At 48.6% G+C, this 14,453-nt stretch overlaps 1 protein-coding gene across 3 annotated transcripts in view; it reads right to left on the bottom strand.

The window, feature by feature from the left end:
- Positions 1–295: 295 nt before the first annotated feature.
- B4galt5 (beta-1,4-galactosyltransferase 5) overlaps positions 296–14,453 on the bottom strand; it is a 54,282-nt gene continuing 40,124 nt past the window's right edge. For all 3 annotated transcript variants that reach the window (XM_057781589.1, XM_057781590.1, XM_057781591.1), the window contains exons 2-9: positions 11,599–11,733; positions 10,895–11,008; positions 9,344–9,468; positions 8,429–8,545; positions 7,330–7,517; positions 6,787–6,909; positions 3,695–3,796; positions 296–3,278 (exon numbers count right to left, since the gene is read on the bottom strand). In XM_057781589.1, the coding sequence (XP_057637572.1) occupies positions 3,131–3,278; positions 3,695–3,796; positions 6,787–6,909; positions 7,330–7,517; positions 8,429–8,545; positions 9,344–9,468; positions 10,895–11,008; positions 11,599–11,733 (1,052 nt within the window). In that variant the 3' untranslated portion in view covers positions 296–3,130. The remainder of the gene's footprint in view (positions 3,279–3,694; positions 3,797–6,786; positions 6,910–7,329; positions 7,518–8,428; positions 8,546–9,343; positions 9,469–10,894; positions 11,009–11,598; positions 11,734–14,453) is intronic.

Below are 14,453 nucleotides of genomic sequence, written 5' to 3'. Positions count from 1 at the left end.
AAATCTGAGCTATTTCCCCAGCACCACACAAACCTGGTGGTGCACACCCATCATAACTTCAAGGTCACCTTCAAGTACCTATATGGAACAGGTTTGTGACCAGCCTCAGCTACCACACCCAGACACACACGTGCACACACACACAATCTGTGAGTAGAATCAGGTAGAAAGTAACCCAGAACTGGCCACAGGGAATGTTCTAGAACCAAATTGTCACCCATGTGTGGTGTTCTACAGAGGAGAGGGAACCTCCCTGAAAGGCAGTTACACAGAGAGACAACCACCGAAGTTTGGTTCTTGAATATGTATTTTTACTGAAAAAATCATTCATAAATTAACATACAAAAATGTACAAACACATGAGTGAACAATGTAATGACAAAGGACTGCTTCTGTGAAAAGTGTTTTTAAAACATCTTTAGATTTCAGTGCAAAAATGTACCCCTGGCACCTTTTAAACAGAGAGCAAGCTCAAAACAAACAGAAGTAACGATGGAATAAGCTAGCTGCGTTCAATGCCTCATCAGTGGTGTGTGGGTACATGCTCCACTACTGGCCTCTGAGGAAGGGAGGTGCTCACAAGAGTCCCTGTTTCAGCAAAAATCGAAGGTTTGCAAAACCCCTCTCCCTTGAAAGAAACCCTGTGTGAAGGGGAACCTTCCACACACAAGGCAGTCAAGGGCAAGGCTGGTTTGAGGGTCGCTCGTCTGTAGCACTGAATAACCTCAGCTGCCAATACATCAAGGTCATACTCGCTCCTCGCTGTCATTTTCTTTAAGCATCCCGTGACCTAACTAACATGTGGCCTGGTGGTATGGTTTTGACTGTGACATTTCCCACTCAGCATGTGACTTAGTGGACATCAACAGTGACCGCTAAGAGCCATCACTAAAACAAACTTGGACATGATTGTAAAAGAATATAAGCGACCCTACTTTGAGCAGTAAAAAGACCTTTCCTTTTGTCCCCAAATTGGTGTTTCTTTCTTAAATCAAGTATCAGCCTTTGGCCCAAAGCAGTACCCTGTGGTAAATGTGAGAAGGCAGAGCTTCAACTGGGACACATAGGGCATGCACCATTGTCCCTCTCTGGAAGCCCCTCCAAAGGACCATGGCTCTGCCACACTGAAAGCAGCTCCTGGCCTTCAGTGCAGAAACAGGAGAATGAGGGGAGTGAGGGCTGGGCCCACGGCTCAGTGGCAGAGCACTCAATAGCATGCCAAAGCCATGAGTTTCATGCCCAGCACTTCAAAACTAACAAGAGAAGGGCAGAGGGTCTGGACTGGGGGACCAACACAATCTTTATTGCTGTGTACCGTAAGACAAAGGCAAGTCAACGCAGCTGTGCAGCTCCTTGCCCAGTGCAAACAGATGACGCAGCTCACCAGCGCTCTCAAGGGCAGGCACCTGCTCTCTCATACGAGCGGGAAGCATTCTGCAATGCCATCTGTTCCCTAGATACCACTCTATTCTACAAAAAGAACAAAAGCAAGAAAGGAAAAAAAAAAAAAAAACAAGGCCTGGCCAATCACTCCCACAGTCTGTGGGGATCATATGTCCACAGAACCAACTTGTGCGATGCAAAAACCCCAACCCCACATATTTACACACCCCACACCCACTTATGTAAACCATGAACATAGAGGGCGCTGAAGGCAAAAAGGCAAAGAACAGAAGTTGGAGGCCTAAAGAGAGCACTCCTCCCCACATACAGATCCCTGCTGTGGGGACAGGGCCACAGCAAAGGCAGACACAGGAAGGAAGAACCCTTTCGACTGCAGTTTAGGAACTGCCATCAGGAAGCAGGGGCGACCTCTGCTGGCTGCCTGTCAAAACTCTGGTGAGATCTCACCTGGATCCTAGCTGACACACAGCACCCCAGTGCCATCTACTCCTTGACTGAGCCCTTCCCAATCAATTGCTTGTTAGTACAACACAGCATCTTCCCAGAAACCAAAAAAGGGGAAAGGAGAAACCACTGAAGCCAGCTGGTCATGCAGGCAGAGCTCTGAGAAACTGGCCAAGTTCAAAAGAAAGAGGAGCGTCACCCAACAGGCACCCTGAGATGTTGAAGGGATAAAAAAGTCCAGAGAGCTGGGTCTGCACAGTGCCACCCCCGGGAGGGGGCGCGGATCCTGCTACACAGCTCAGGTTGGCCTGGAACTTGCTATGTATCCCACAACGACCTCAAACTTCCTGTTCATCAGCTCCTGCCTTTCACACTGGAGTGATAGCCCTGCACCCTGCCTCGCCCAGCCTCCACATACCCTGGCACTGAGGGGTCTGGAAGAGGGGAGAGCACTGTGGCCCGAAGTGCAGTCCCTGCTTAGCTGTTAAGTCTCTGAAGGGGAGGGAGAAGTGAAGGGGCTGTAGTGACAGGTTCTTTGCTCTGCCCCGAAATGACAGGGATTTGGGCGATGACACTCTCCAACTATGTGGTAACTCAGTTGTGTTTGCCACCCAAGGTGATCTAATATACGAAGCCCTCACTCTGAAGTGGAGCCAGCTATAAAATTAAATTTTAAAAAGGCATTTTACATGGCTTATTTACAACTACACTTCTTCAAGAAGTGACTGTTATGTGCCTATCACCCCAGGTCCCTCCCCTTCACCCTTAGTTCCTACCCAATGCAGCTAATTTTCTAAAAAAATAAAAGAAAAAGAAAAAAAGGATAGAAAAGAAAAAATGAGAAAGAAAAAAAAGAAAGAAAATATTCTCCCCAAAACCAAACAAAAATGAGAACCAAAGAGAACACCAGAGATGCAGAGAACGGTGTGGCAGTCCTCCTGCTTCAAGCCAGGGGTAGCTGGCCATGGCCTCTGGGTTTGGCCATCCATCTATCCGAGGGGCACCTAGCCTGGCCCTGGGGTGGGGACAGAAGAGAGCAGCAGGGCAGACATCTGTCTTGTAGAATGAAGCCAGTGCTGATGAGAGGTGTCCCCAAGCCGCCTGTCCCTGTTTGGGCCTACAGCGAAGGCCTTTGTGCGTGTGCTCTGTGACAGTTTGCTGGAGCCCTATGGTCCTGCACTCCACTCTCTTTCTGTCCTCGTCCTGTGTTGACCCCCAGGACCGCGCATCACAGCGCTTCTGAGGGGGTGGTGGGTAGGCGGACACGACTTCTCTCCACATCTCAGTACTCAGTCACCTGAGCCAGCTCGGGTGTCAAGTTGACAGTTATGTTTTTATACAAGGCGTCGTATGTGATGTTTGCAAAGTAGTTCAGGTTGTTGAGGCCGTCTAGCCCTTGCCGCTCCTTTGACTTCCTCAGCAGAGCATACCTGGAAAGCCAAGGACAGAGAGGGACTCAGAGCCAGCATCCCAGCGCCACAGTCAGGACAGCTGCCTCACCAGCTTTACAGCATCTCAACTAACGCCTCAGGCCAAAGGAAATGGAAGCTCAAGAGATTGACCCAAGGTCAGAGTGGAAAAGCCCCAGAAAGAGATTTCAAACAGAGGAAGGGACAAAAACCAGCCAAGTTAGAGCCCTGCTATTCCCCTGGAGACACTTTCACAGGGTAGGGCTTAGCAGGAGGTGACACCAACTCTCTCAGGTTGCATAGGAGGAGACCCAAATATCTAAATCTCACCAATGGTTGCGCAAAATGTCTACCTTGGCTAATAAGAACAGACACCTGTGACACCTAGTCACACTGCAGGGGCAGAGGGGTGGTACAGCCAGATAATCAATACCAACCTTCCAAGAAACTGGACTTCTCCTCGATGGTGGTGAGGAATGGACTTGTATTTTCCTGTGTCCCCTTCTGGCCGGCTCACAGAATAGCCTGCATTCTGTACCCTGTCCAAAACCAAGGAGACAACAGAGAGATGTTGAAGACCCAGAAATTAGCAAACTCTAAAGACACCTCACCGTTTCTCCAACAATGTCCAAGTACCTTCTCACTCATATAACTGATCTGACATTTATTTTAACGTGCTAACATTTCGTGTGTGTGTGTGTGTGTATGTTGACATGCATGTGCTTGGAGAGGTCAGATGACAACCTTGCGTGTCATTCCTCAGGCACTATGACATTTTTCTTTTTGGAAATAAGGCCCCCTACTGTCCTAGAGCTCACCACATGGGCTAGGCTGTGGCTGGCTAGCCCAGGGGGATCTGCTGGCTCCACTTTCCCTCTGCTGAGATTATAGGCCTGTGCTACAGAGACCAACAACCTTTTCTGAGACAAGATCTCACTGTGTAGCTCTGACTAGCCTGAAACTCCCTACATAGACCAGCCTGACCTGGAACTCGGAGATCCTCCAGCCTCTACCTCTCCAGGGCTGGGATCAAAGGCATATGCTATTATGGTGGTTTAAATGAGTAATGTCCCCCTAGGTTTCAGTATTTGAACTCTTGGTCCCCAGATGATGGTGTAGTATGGGGAGGCTTAAAAGATGTGGCCTTTCTGGAAGAAGTCAGCCATTGGGAGCAGGCTTTAGGTTTAAACCATTTCCAGTTTGCTCTCTCTGTTTCATGCTTGAGGCTGAGGATGTGTGCTCTCAGCAGCCTGCTCTAGTCGCCATGCCTGTTGCCTCCCTGCCATGATGAACACTCACCCCTCTGGAACCGTAAGCCCAAATCAACTTTCTTCTATGAGTTAGTTGCCTTGGTCATGGTGCTTATGACAGCATCAGAAAAATAATTAATGCAGCCACCAGACCCAGCTTTCAAAAAAAGCAAAAAATATGGTTTCAGAGATCAAACTCAGCACTTTAACAACTGACCTATCTCCCCAGCTCTGTGTGTGTGTGTGTGTGTGTGTGTGCCCCCCCCCCACACACACACAATCAGCTAGTGCATGCTAGGAAAGTGCTCCATCCCTGAGCCACACCCCAGCAGCTGTCACAATGTGTTTCTTGACTGTGTAGTCACACTAAGCGTTTAGTTAATCTGGAGCGATGCCTCCACATGTGAACAAAGGATGACATACTCCCATCAAATGCCCACCAGCAGAGGACTAACTAGGATTTCTGTCTGTGGCAAGACCATGTAATTGCTATTGAAAACAATGGTATAAGGGACTAGGGATAAAGTGCCAACCACGCAAGCACAAGGACTTGAGTTTGGATCTACAGCAACCCACGTAAGAGCTGAGCAGTGTTGTGTGTCTATAATCCCAGCACTGGAAAGGGGAGAGGGAAATGGACAGCTGACTCGAGTTCAGGGCTAGTCAGCCTAGCTGAATCAATAAGCTCCAGCTTCAATGAAGGACCCTGTCTGAAAACACAAGGTGGAGAGCCACTGAGGATGACCCCAGCACCCACCTCAAGTCTTCACCTGCATGCAGCTACAGACTGCAGGGACACATCTGTGAACAGGTCACCAGGCACTCCACCCCTCTGCTTGGGGAGGTTTCACTAACATGGGCACAGAGTACTCAGAGAACCACAGGGAACATGGGGAACATTGCTATAGCATGGCTCAAGAGCCCTAACACATCACATTCAGACCAAATTTATTTCAAAGACCTTTTCCTAAGTACCAGTGGGAATGAGACAATCTATTAAGTTACCACCTGCATGCATGGGAACACTGAAGGCTAAACATGCCAGCAGGAAGCTGTGTAAGCTTCAGACAGCATCCCACACAAGACTCCGTGTGTTTAACACTGACATCACCCAGCCCCAAGCAGTGGCACTTACCCTGAGACTGTGGTGACTGACACTTACGGGTCTGATAAACTGACACAGATCTGATGTGGTTCACTCACCATGTTTTAAACACAAACTGAAATGGTAACAAAGTTGTTTTGGTGTGCACAGACTGGGGCAATTTATTTTTATTTGCATATGAATTTTACGATGCACATACTTCTTCCCTCCCCTGTTCTATGTCTTACTATGTAGCTTGGCTTTGAAGTCAGAGAACTCTCATCTCCACGGCCTCCCAAGTGCTGGGATACACCACACCCTGCTATTACTCTCTATCTTTCTAACAAAGTATTGACACTTTTTTTTTTTTTAACTTTATGTATAAGCACCTTGTGCAAGCTTGGTACTGTTGGAGGTCAGAAAAGGGCATCAGATCCCTTGGAACTGGAGTTATAATAGACAGTTGTGAGCTGCCATGCAAGAGCTGGAATTGAACCCAGGACCTTGGCAAGAGCACCAAGTGTTCTAAACCAGCAAGCCATCTCTCCAGCCCCAAATTCTTACGTTTTAATTATGAGTGTGTTTTTTGTCTGTGTGTGGGTATGTGCCAGTGAGTACAGGTGCCTACAGAGGAGGGCACTGGGTCCTCTGGAGCTAGAGTTACAGACAGCTGTGAGTTGCCCAATGTGAGTGCTGGGAACCAAACTTAATCTGGAAGAACAATAGGTGCTCTTAACTGCTGAGTCATTTCTCCAGCCCTCAGACATGTCATTATAAAAAGATTGTTAAGCTGTCATTTGTTTATTTTTATATATCAAAGGAGAAATTGAGAATAGTTGCCTTCATAAAAAGTAGAGATATATTTTTACTTTGGTTAGAAGGGCTTTTCTGTTGTTATTTAATGTTATAACTATAATTTTTAAAACAAACTCCAAATAGTCACAACTCCCAATATTCATCTCCATCATGAAAGAAAATAACTCAGTCACTCCAAGAATCCCATCAGAAAGCTGGGTGGAGCTGCTGTATGATGTGGTGGGGGCACACAGGAAACACCCACCAGCCTCACACCGACAGCTGGCAGAAATATTACTGTGTATGTGGTTCTTTCCAATGGGGCCTCAAGGACACTGGATGACACAGGTAGCTCCTGGTGGACACTGTGGCAGGGTGGGGGTAGGACGGGGGTGTATACCTGTTCCACAGATCGTCATCTTCTCCACCCCAGCCCCAGAAAGCATTAGGAAAGCCATTGATTTTCCGAAACTGTTCTACAGTCAGGCCGCTCACTCCACCAAAAAACTCTGCGTAGGGAAGCCTGAAGGAAGGACAGCAGTCACGTTAGAACTAGAGTTGGATTTCCTGATGACTTTGTCTTTGTTTTCCTGTACTGCACAGCCAGGCAAGAGAACTGAGCACCTCTCCAAACTCCCGACTGGTCTGCAACAACTTTACTGTGCAGTGAGTGACAGAGCACAGAATTTACTCAGCGTGTATGGAGTTGTGCAACCATGGCCATCTTCAGTGTTCGGTCACTCCACACTGGTCATCACCACTCAAACATTTCGCCCCCCCATCCCCAGCCACACTACTAACCCACTTTCCACCTCATGCCTGCTCACTGCTGAGCTCCTGCATAGAGCATACACTTTACAAGCCGCCCATCAGCTGACACGGCTGGTCACAGCCAGCTGCATCTCATTTCTGCAACTGGCCTTTGGAAGCAGGAGACACTCACAGGTACATGTATTTGTCCAGTTTGGTTGCAAAGTGCCTGGGCATTTGTCCACAGCCATAGTAGTTGCGGTCGCTCTCAGGTATGTGATCCACATCATGGAAGATCAGGCAGTCCCAATCCAAGTCCTTCATGGCTTCTTGAAAGCCGACATTGAAAAGCATGGCGCGGTTAAAGGGCTGGGTACCAACCTAAAAAAAAAAAACGATCTTGAAGCAAAGACCTTACTGCCTTTGCTGCACACCAAAAGGGGTCCTAGGAGCCAAATGGACAGACTACTGAGCCCACAGAGACTGCAGCACTACTCAGCCCACAGTCACCCAGAGAATACACTGGACTCTGTCTTGTTTCTTCAGAGAGGGCTGGACCAACACAAGCCACAGCTGAAAACGGAGGCCTACAGCCACGGAATATACAGGAAACAGGCCGGGCACTACCAAGTCTCAATTTATGCTGCTCACACATCTAGCGAAAGAGGGTGTGTTCATCTCAGCCTTTTATTCTGAAGTCCCACTACAATAGTCACTGAGCTCTCCAGGGATGACTGTCTGAGGATTATAAATTCTGTGGCAGGTAGAAACCAGTTCACACCAGTTATGGCCTACTTAACTACATGTTAACTTTTTTACCCAGGCTAATACTAAAACATACACTCAGGACAGAGGCAAGGGAGGTGCTGGATGGTTTTGATGTTTGACAATTTGACACAAACCTAGACATATCTAGGAAAACAGACTTTCTTGTTTTGTTTTTTGAGACAGGTTTCTCTGTCTAACAGCCCTCCCTGGCTGTCCTGGAACACACTCTGTAGACCAGGCTGGCCTTGAACTCACAGAGATCTGCTAGCCTCTGCCTCCTGAGTGCTGGGATTAAAAGTGGGTGTTCACACCCAGCAAAGAGGGACCCTTAATTAAGAAAATAACTCCCTAAGACTGGCCTGTAGGAACTTCTATGGAGCATTTTCTTAACTAATGATTGATGTGGGAGGGCCAAGCTCATGGGGACAATGCCACCCTGGGCTCTTTATACTGAAGGCAGTGTCACTTGCTGCTTTCTAGATTGTGGGCTCAGAAAAGAGAGAAGGAAACTAAATGTCACTCACTTGCTCAACCACATAGAAGGCAAACTGCAGGCGCTGGCGCTGAAGCATTGGGAGCAGGTGTCGCAGGAGGACTGGGAGGTGCTCATGGCGGTTCCGGAAGGGGATGAGGATGGCCACCTGCAGTGAATCACAGAACAGGGAGCCACCAGTTAGCTGTTGGCCTAGCTGCCCAGTTAGTTCTCTACATTGCTACACAGTTGGAAACCCCTAGATAAGCAACCCTTAGGGAGTGCTGAGACCCTCCTGACATTCTCTAATGCTGGCCTATGCAAGCAATGGCACCTTGGAACTATCTGGATCCTATCTAGACTGCAGCTCTAGGAGGCAGATAGACCCAAGGTAACCCAGTACAAAGGTGTCTCTAGAAGTATGCCAACACAAAGTGAGGGAAGCGCCTCAATGCTGCACACAGCTCGTTCTACAATGGTCATCTGTGCACACTTGCTACCGTACACTCATTGTCCCATGCTTGTGTCATGGTCTGCCCCTCCCAGGATCAGCAACTTCCAAGCACTTTATCAAACACTTGTCAAAGAATGGCCTTTAGCTTCCGCCTCCTCTCCTGACTACAGTCACCCTATAAAGACCCAAGGTTCAGCTGGAGAACTGCACTACGGTCCAGTTATCTTCCAGTAACTTGGGAGACCAGACAGAAAGCACTGGCTCTGCAAAGACACAGTCCACAAATGTGTCAGCCGACTTACTGACCCTCTCTCCCACAAATAATCCTGCCTGGGAACAAAGGGGTTCAGTGCCGCCACACACCAACAGGGTGCTACCAATCTCTCTGGCTGCAGGAGAGTGCTTGGGGAAACTCATTTCTTGAAAATGAGAGGCAGAGTGCAAGTTTCCAGATGTCACAGTTCTTCAACCCCAGAAGTGTTCTTAACGCCTGCGGTCTGACTCACAGCCCACCTTCCATCGAGGCACACAGTCCGAAGGCTTCCAGTGGCCTCCAAGCTTGATGGCTGGGTCTCTGGAGAAGAGCTCGTGAATGTCATCCATTCTGATCTCACTCATGTTTATGTCTATCGGGCCCTCTGGACACAGAGAGAAAAACAATTAAAACTTTCCCAGGCTGAGCCCTGGCCGTGCTGTTTCCCATCTCTCTGTTCTTTAGGGTGTCACTGCCATCTGACAAAGAAGTGTAATAAAGGGAAAACACCTTAGAGGTTGGCTCCTGCCAAGGTGGGGAAGGAACAGAGACCTTGAAGCAAAGGGGAGACAGCTCTTTTCAAGCCCCCCACCCCACCCCTGCCACAGGGAGCTCCATTTCACTCAACACACACACTGCTCGCCCTTCCAAAAGCCCGAGATAGCAGCTCGATTCAGAGGGACAGAGGAGTAGTGCACTCAGGCGTGGCAGCTTGTTCAGGCCAGCTGCCTGTCTCCCCCCAGCCACCAGTGAGTAGGGGCTCTGAGTAATAGTGCTCAGAGCACAAACCATGGCGACTGTAAGTGCTAGGGAAGTCAAGAGCAGGGCACAGGCCTTTGATTCTAGTCCCCAGGGCTGCAGAGGCAGGAGCATCTATTTTTGTGAGTTCCAGGCTAACCTAGTCTACAGAGCGAGTCCCAGAACAGCTAGGAGTACTAATGCCGGAATTAAAGGTGTGACCACCATGCATGGCTTGAATTTTTTTTAAACCAGTATTTTGTTAGGAAAATAACTTTTGCTGGGATGTGGTGGCATACACCTTTAATCCCAACACAAAAGAGGCAGAGGCAGGTAGATCTCTGTGAGTTCGAAACCAGCCTCGTCTACAAAGGGAGTTCCAGGACCCTATCTCAAAAAACAAAATAAAAACAACAACAACAAAAAGAAAATAACCTTTAGCAACTAGCCAGAGTGGGATGGACAAGAAGTGTGGGGAGAGCAGGGGGGTAGGGGCACAAATGGGAACAAAGCAGGACACAGAAGAAGAAGGTGGGTAGAGGGGTCTATTGTATCAAACCAGTTATTTTTTTTTTTAAGTATTTATTTATTATGTATACAATATTCTGTTTGTGTGTATGCCTGCAGGCCAGAAGAGGGCACCAGACCTCATTACAGATAGTTGTTTAAGCCACCATGTGGTTGCTGGGAATCGAACTCGGGTCCTTTGGAAGAGCAGGCAATGCTCTTAACCTCTGAGCCATCTCTCCAGCCCCTATCAAACCAGTTATAACCAGTGGGCAATTTACACTAAAATGGCAAAGCCATGGCCAGCTCTTTCTCTAGGATACCTCATGAAGGCCATCACAAAGGGCAGAACACAGCACCACTGAGAATGTGGGTCAACAGCAGCAGGTTTGGCTGAAGAGAAGCTGAGGTACAAGGAATTCTTCCGGCCCCAACTCCCAGGGCAGAAAGCCTTTCACTATCCAAAGTCAGAGAAACCAGCTGGTCACACTCTCCCTTCCACATTAGTTAACCAGAAGTTAAGTAACTTGTTAAGAACTAGTTGCCTGAAGCATCGATCTACTTACTCATGGAAGGGAGCCTCTCTGGGCAAGGGTGGTTGGCAAAGTAGGTGAAATCTTCAGGAAGAAATGTCGTGGTTGGGGGAAAGGCTTCACTGTGGTTCAAGTCCAGAGGATAATCTAGGGAGAGAAGAGAAAGGCGGCTCAGCAAGGCACTAGTATGCTGACTCCTTCAGCTCCTCAGAAGCTTTTGTAGCTTGATGGGAGCAGGTGGTGCAGTGCTGCAGCTAAAAATATGAAGCCAATCACAGGAGGGGACTGCTGTAATGGCTCCCTTCCCATGTGCATCAGCACTGTGGGTTTCTGATACTCAGTTTATAGCCAGTGAGAATCAGAAGGAAGTCTAAACAGCACAGATGACCCCCCCCCACACACACACACACATACACCTCCTATTTTCCCAGCGCCTTGAACCTCTGACCAGCTTCCTTGGCATCTGCACTTGTTCACAGCCAAGCAGCTCATCCTGCTAACCTGCTTCTATGAATTTACTCTAGATGAGGAAGGCCACTGTCTCAAAAACAAAGCAAGAAGCCATGTTCTGAAACACAACCTTGAGTTCAAAATGAAAATGCAGCCTTCTAGCCAACCTGAGCAGGAGCGAAGACTCCCAGCCAATCCTTCTCTCAACACTCTCTCTTTTGGAGATGAATGACTCAGTTTCCCTGCCTTCTCAGACATTCCATAAGGCTCTCTTCACTAGAGCTTACCTGAGTCGTTCAGGCTACTGTTCCTCTTGGCATAGGCGCTTCGGACCACCTGCTCATACACCTGGGCACCAATGGTCCTCACATTGTCTCGAAGCAGGATGCCTTGAGCCTGCACCATGAAGAGGTAGGTATTCACTGTGGAAAAGAGGGTAGAGGAGAGGTGAGTAAGAAGTAGGGGTGAAAGTATCTATTACACAACTTAATCTCCTTCAGCTCTAAAGCTTTCCACCCTGGATTCAGGACACTCACAGTTCTTGGTGACCAGTAGGGCTCAGGGGAATTTCAGCCAATCCCAAGTCGCAGATAAGCATAAAGTACAGTTATGTTCCACTTGGTGGGCAAGCCTTCACAGTGCCCTCTAGCACCGTGACAATCAGAAAGACCTTTACAGACCAGCGGAAACACCCGCAAAGATCTCTGTTCTCAGCACACCCACTTTATATTTGGTGTCACTCAGAAGCGTCAGGCCACTCTGCTCCCCAGGCACTAAAAGCTCTGTGTTCCTTCAAAAAACTGAAGAACAGTGGAAGGTGCCTCGCCCAGACTGCCACCACCCCAGGCAGTAAGGCAAGCACAGCTGAGTGTTCTTCAGGTAATGTGAGTAAACTAATGTGTACTGTGAGCAGTGGATGGGCAAGCCACTGTCACCTTGGGCTCGCGTGGCTGCTCCAGGAGGGAGTCACACCCCAGAAGTCGTAATCCTCCTTTCCTGGCAGGCCACTCCAAGACTCACCACTCCCTGTCAAAGGGAGGACTGCTGGAGGGGGGGCATTTACAAGCCCTCCCTGCTAGGGTCTGAGGTGGAATCATCAACGCCTAACTGGCCTCTAACGTGGCCTCAGGCTGTAGTACAAGGCTTGCTGTCTGTCTTGGCACTCCTCTGTGCTCAGCACACATGGCCTCGGGCTAGCAATTCTGGCTCAACAAGCTGTATCTTGGTAACACACATCGGGCAGTAACAACTGAAGGGATAATTCAGTTCACTCCATTCCAGTCAGAGTCTCAGGCTACACCGGGAGTAGGGACAAAGCAGTAGGACAACTCAGTGTGTAGTGTGGAAATCCCAGGCACCTAGCACCTTCGGAACGGAGTTGGCAGTAACTAGTTAATGCTCTGTGCTGGAAGATCCATGCACATCCACTCCACCCTCCAAGAACAGAATAGACACAGGGTTCATTCTCCAAGGGGCTAGAGAACTTCAAGTTTTAGTTTTTCGAGGCTGTCTCTCTATGTAGCCCTGGCTGTCCTGGACTCAGTCTGTGGACTGGCCTCCTGGGCTGGCCTCCAATTCACAGAGACTCGCCTGCCTCTACTTCCCAAGTGCTGGGATTAAAGGTGTCCACCACCATCACTAGCCTGGACTTCAGAATCTTTAAGACATAGCTCTGAGAAGCTTGTGCACAAGACATTTTCTATTTCCAACTTGCAGTTCAGTGCAGTGCAGGGTCACAGCAGGAGAGCTGCCTACAGTTCATCCATTAAAAGGGAGAGTTTAAACTTCCTATCATATCTCTTGTTTGCTTCTGTGGCGTTGTTCCATGTTCCCATAACCTTGTTTTCCTTCACTTCCACATCAAATGTCAGAAATCACCTTAAAAACAAGCTGCTCTTCTTTCAATGAGTGCTGGTGGGCATACGTGAGTGAAGGCTAGAGGCTGTTATCTTCAGGAATGCCATCCACCTCCTTTGAAACAGGGCTTCTTTTTGGCCTGAAGCTTACCAATTAAGCAAGACTGAGTGGCCAGTGAGTAACAGGGACTCTCATGTCTCCAGTGCCTCGGTGCTCAGATCACAGGCACAAGGCACTATGCCTGGCATTTTCACGTGGATGCTACAGATGGAAATTAGGACCTTTGGAAGTACTTTACCAACTGAACCATCTCTGTCCCCAGACAAATGTTTATGGAAGCATTCAAAGTACTTAGGTACTGCAGACAAACCCACCCCATGTTCTGAAAAGATAATGCTAGCAGAGGGGCTCCATTGGCATAGCCATGTCATTCTTCCTTGCTCTTTCCCCAAAGAGAGTTCAGAAAGCCAGTTTCCTGCATCTGCCCCCAGGCACTTGAACTAGGGCAGCCAGGCTGAACCTATATATAATTTGTAACAAGCTCACAGGTGACATCAATGCTGCTAGCCCAAGGGTACACCTGGAAACACACTGCTACAAGGAGCATCAGCCGCCCGAGAACTGTGCGTTAATTCTTTATCTCTCTTACTCTCCCTAAGGAACCAAAGAGGTGAGAATCTATCTACACAGCAGTGACCTCTGAGCACCTTTAGCAGTCATTGATGAGGTAGGAGAAACCACTGTACCCTGGCTCTACCACTAAGGGCTTTTGGTTTGGTTTGGATTTGTGGGGGATGAGAAGTAAATCGTAAAGGCCAGAGGTCAGCATCATGTATTCATCTACCATCTCTCTACCTCATTTTTAAAGACAGGGTCTACGGCTGAACCCTCACCACTATCTAAGTTGACCAGCCAGTGAGGTCTGGTGAATTGATTCCTGTCTCTGCCTGCTCACTGCTGGGATTGCAGGTGCACACTAACCGCACCCAGCCTTTTGTTTTGTTTTAAGACGGGATTTCTCTGTGTAGCCCTGTCTGTCCTCAAACTCACAGATCCACCTGCCTCTGCCTCCCTCTGGAATTAAAGGTGTGCGCCACCACAGCCAACTTCACACCCAGCCTTTAATGTGGGTGCTGAACTCGGGTTCTCATGCTTACACACAGGGTACTTTACCCAATGAGACATCTGCCCAGCCCTACTCTGGTTCTTTTGAGACAGGGTCTCCCTATAAAACCCAGGTCAACCTTAAACTGGCTATGTAGTTCAGACTGGCCTTGAGCTCACA

Source organism: Chionomys nivalis, chromosome 9 (assembly GCF_950005125.1).
Source record: "Chionomys nivalis chromosome 9, mChiNiv1.1, whole genome shotgun sequence".
NCBI classification, from domain to species: domain Eukaryota; kingdom Metazoa; phylum Chordata; class Mammalia; order Rodentia; family Cricetidae; genus Chionomys; species Chionomys nivalis.
Note: the sequence above shows the minus strand (reverse complement) of the source record. Positions and strands in the feature narration are given on the sequence as shown.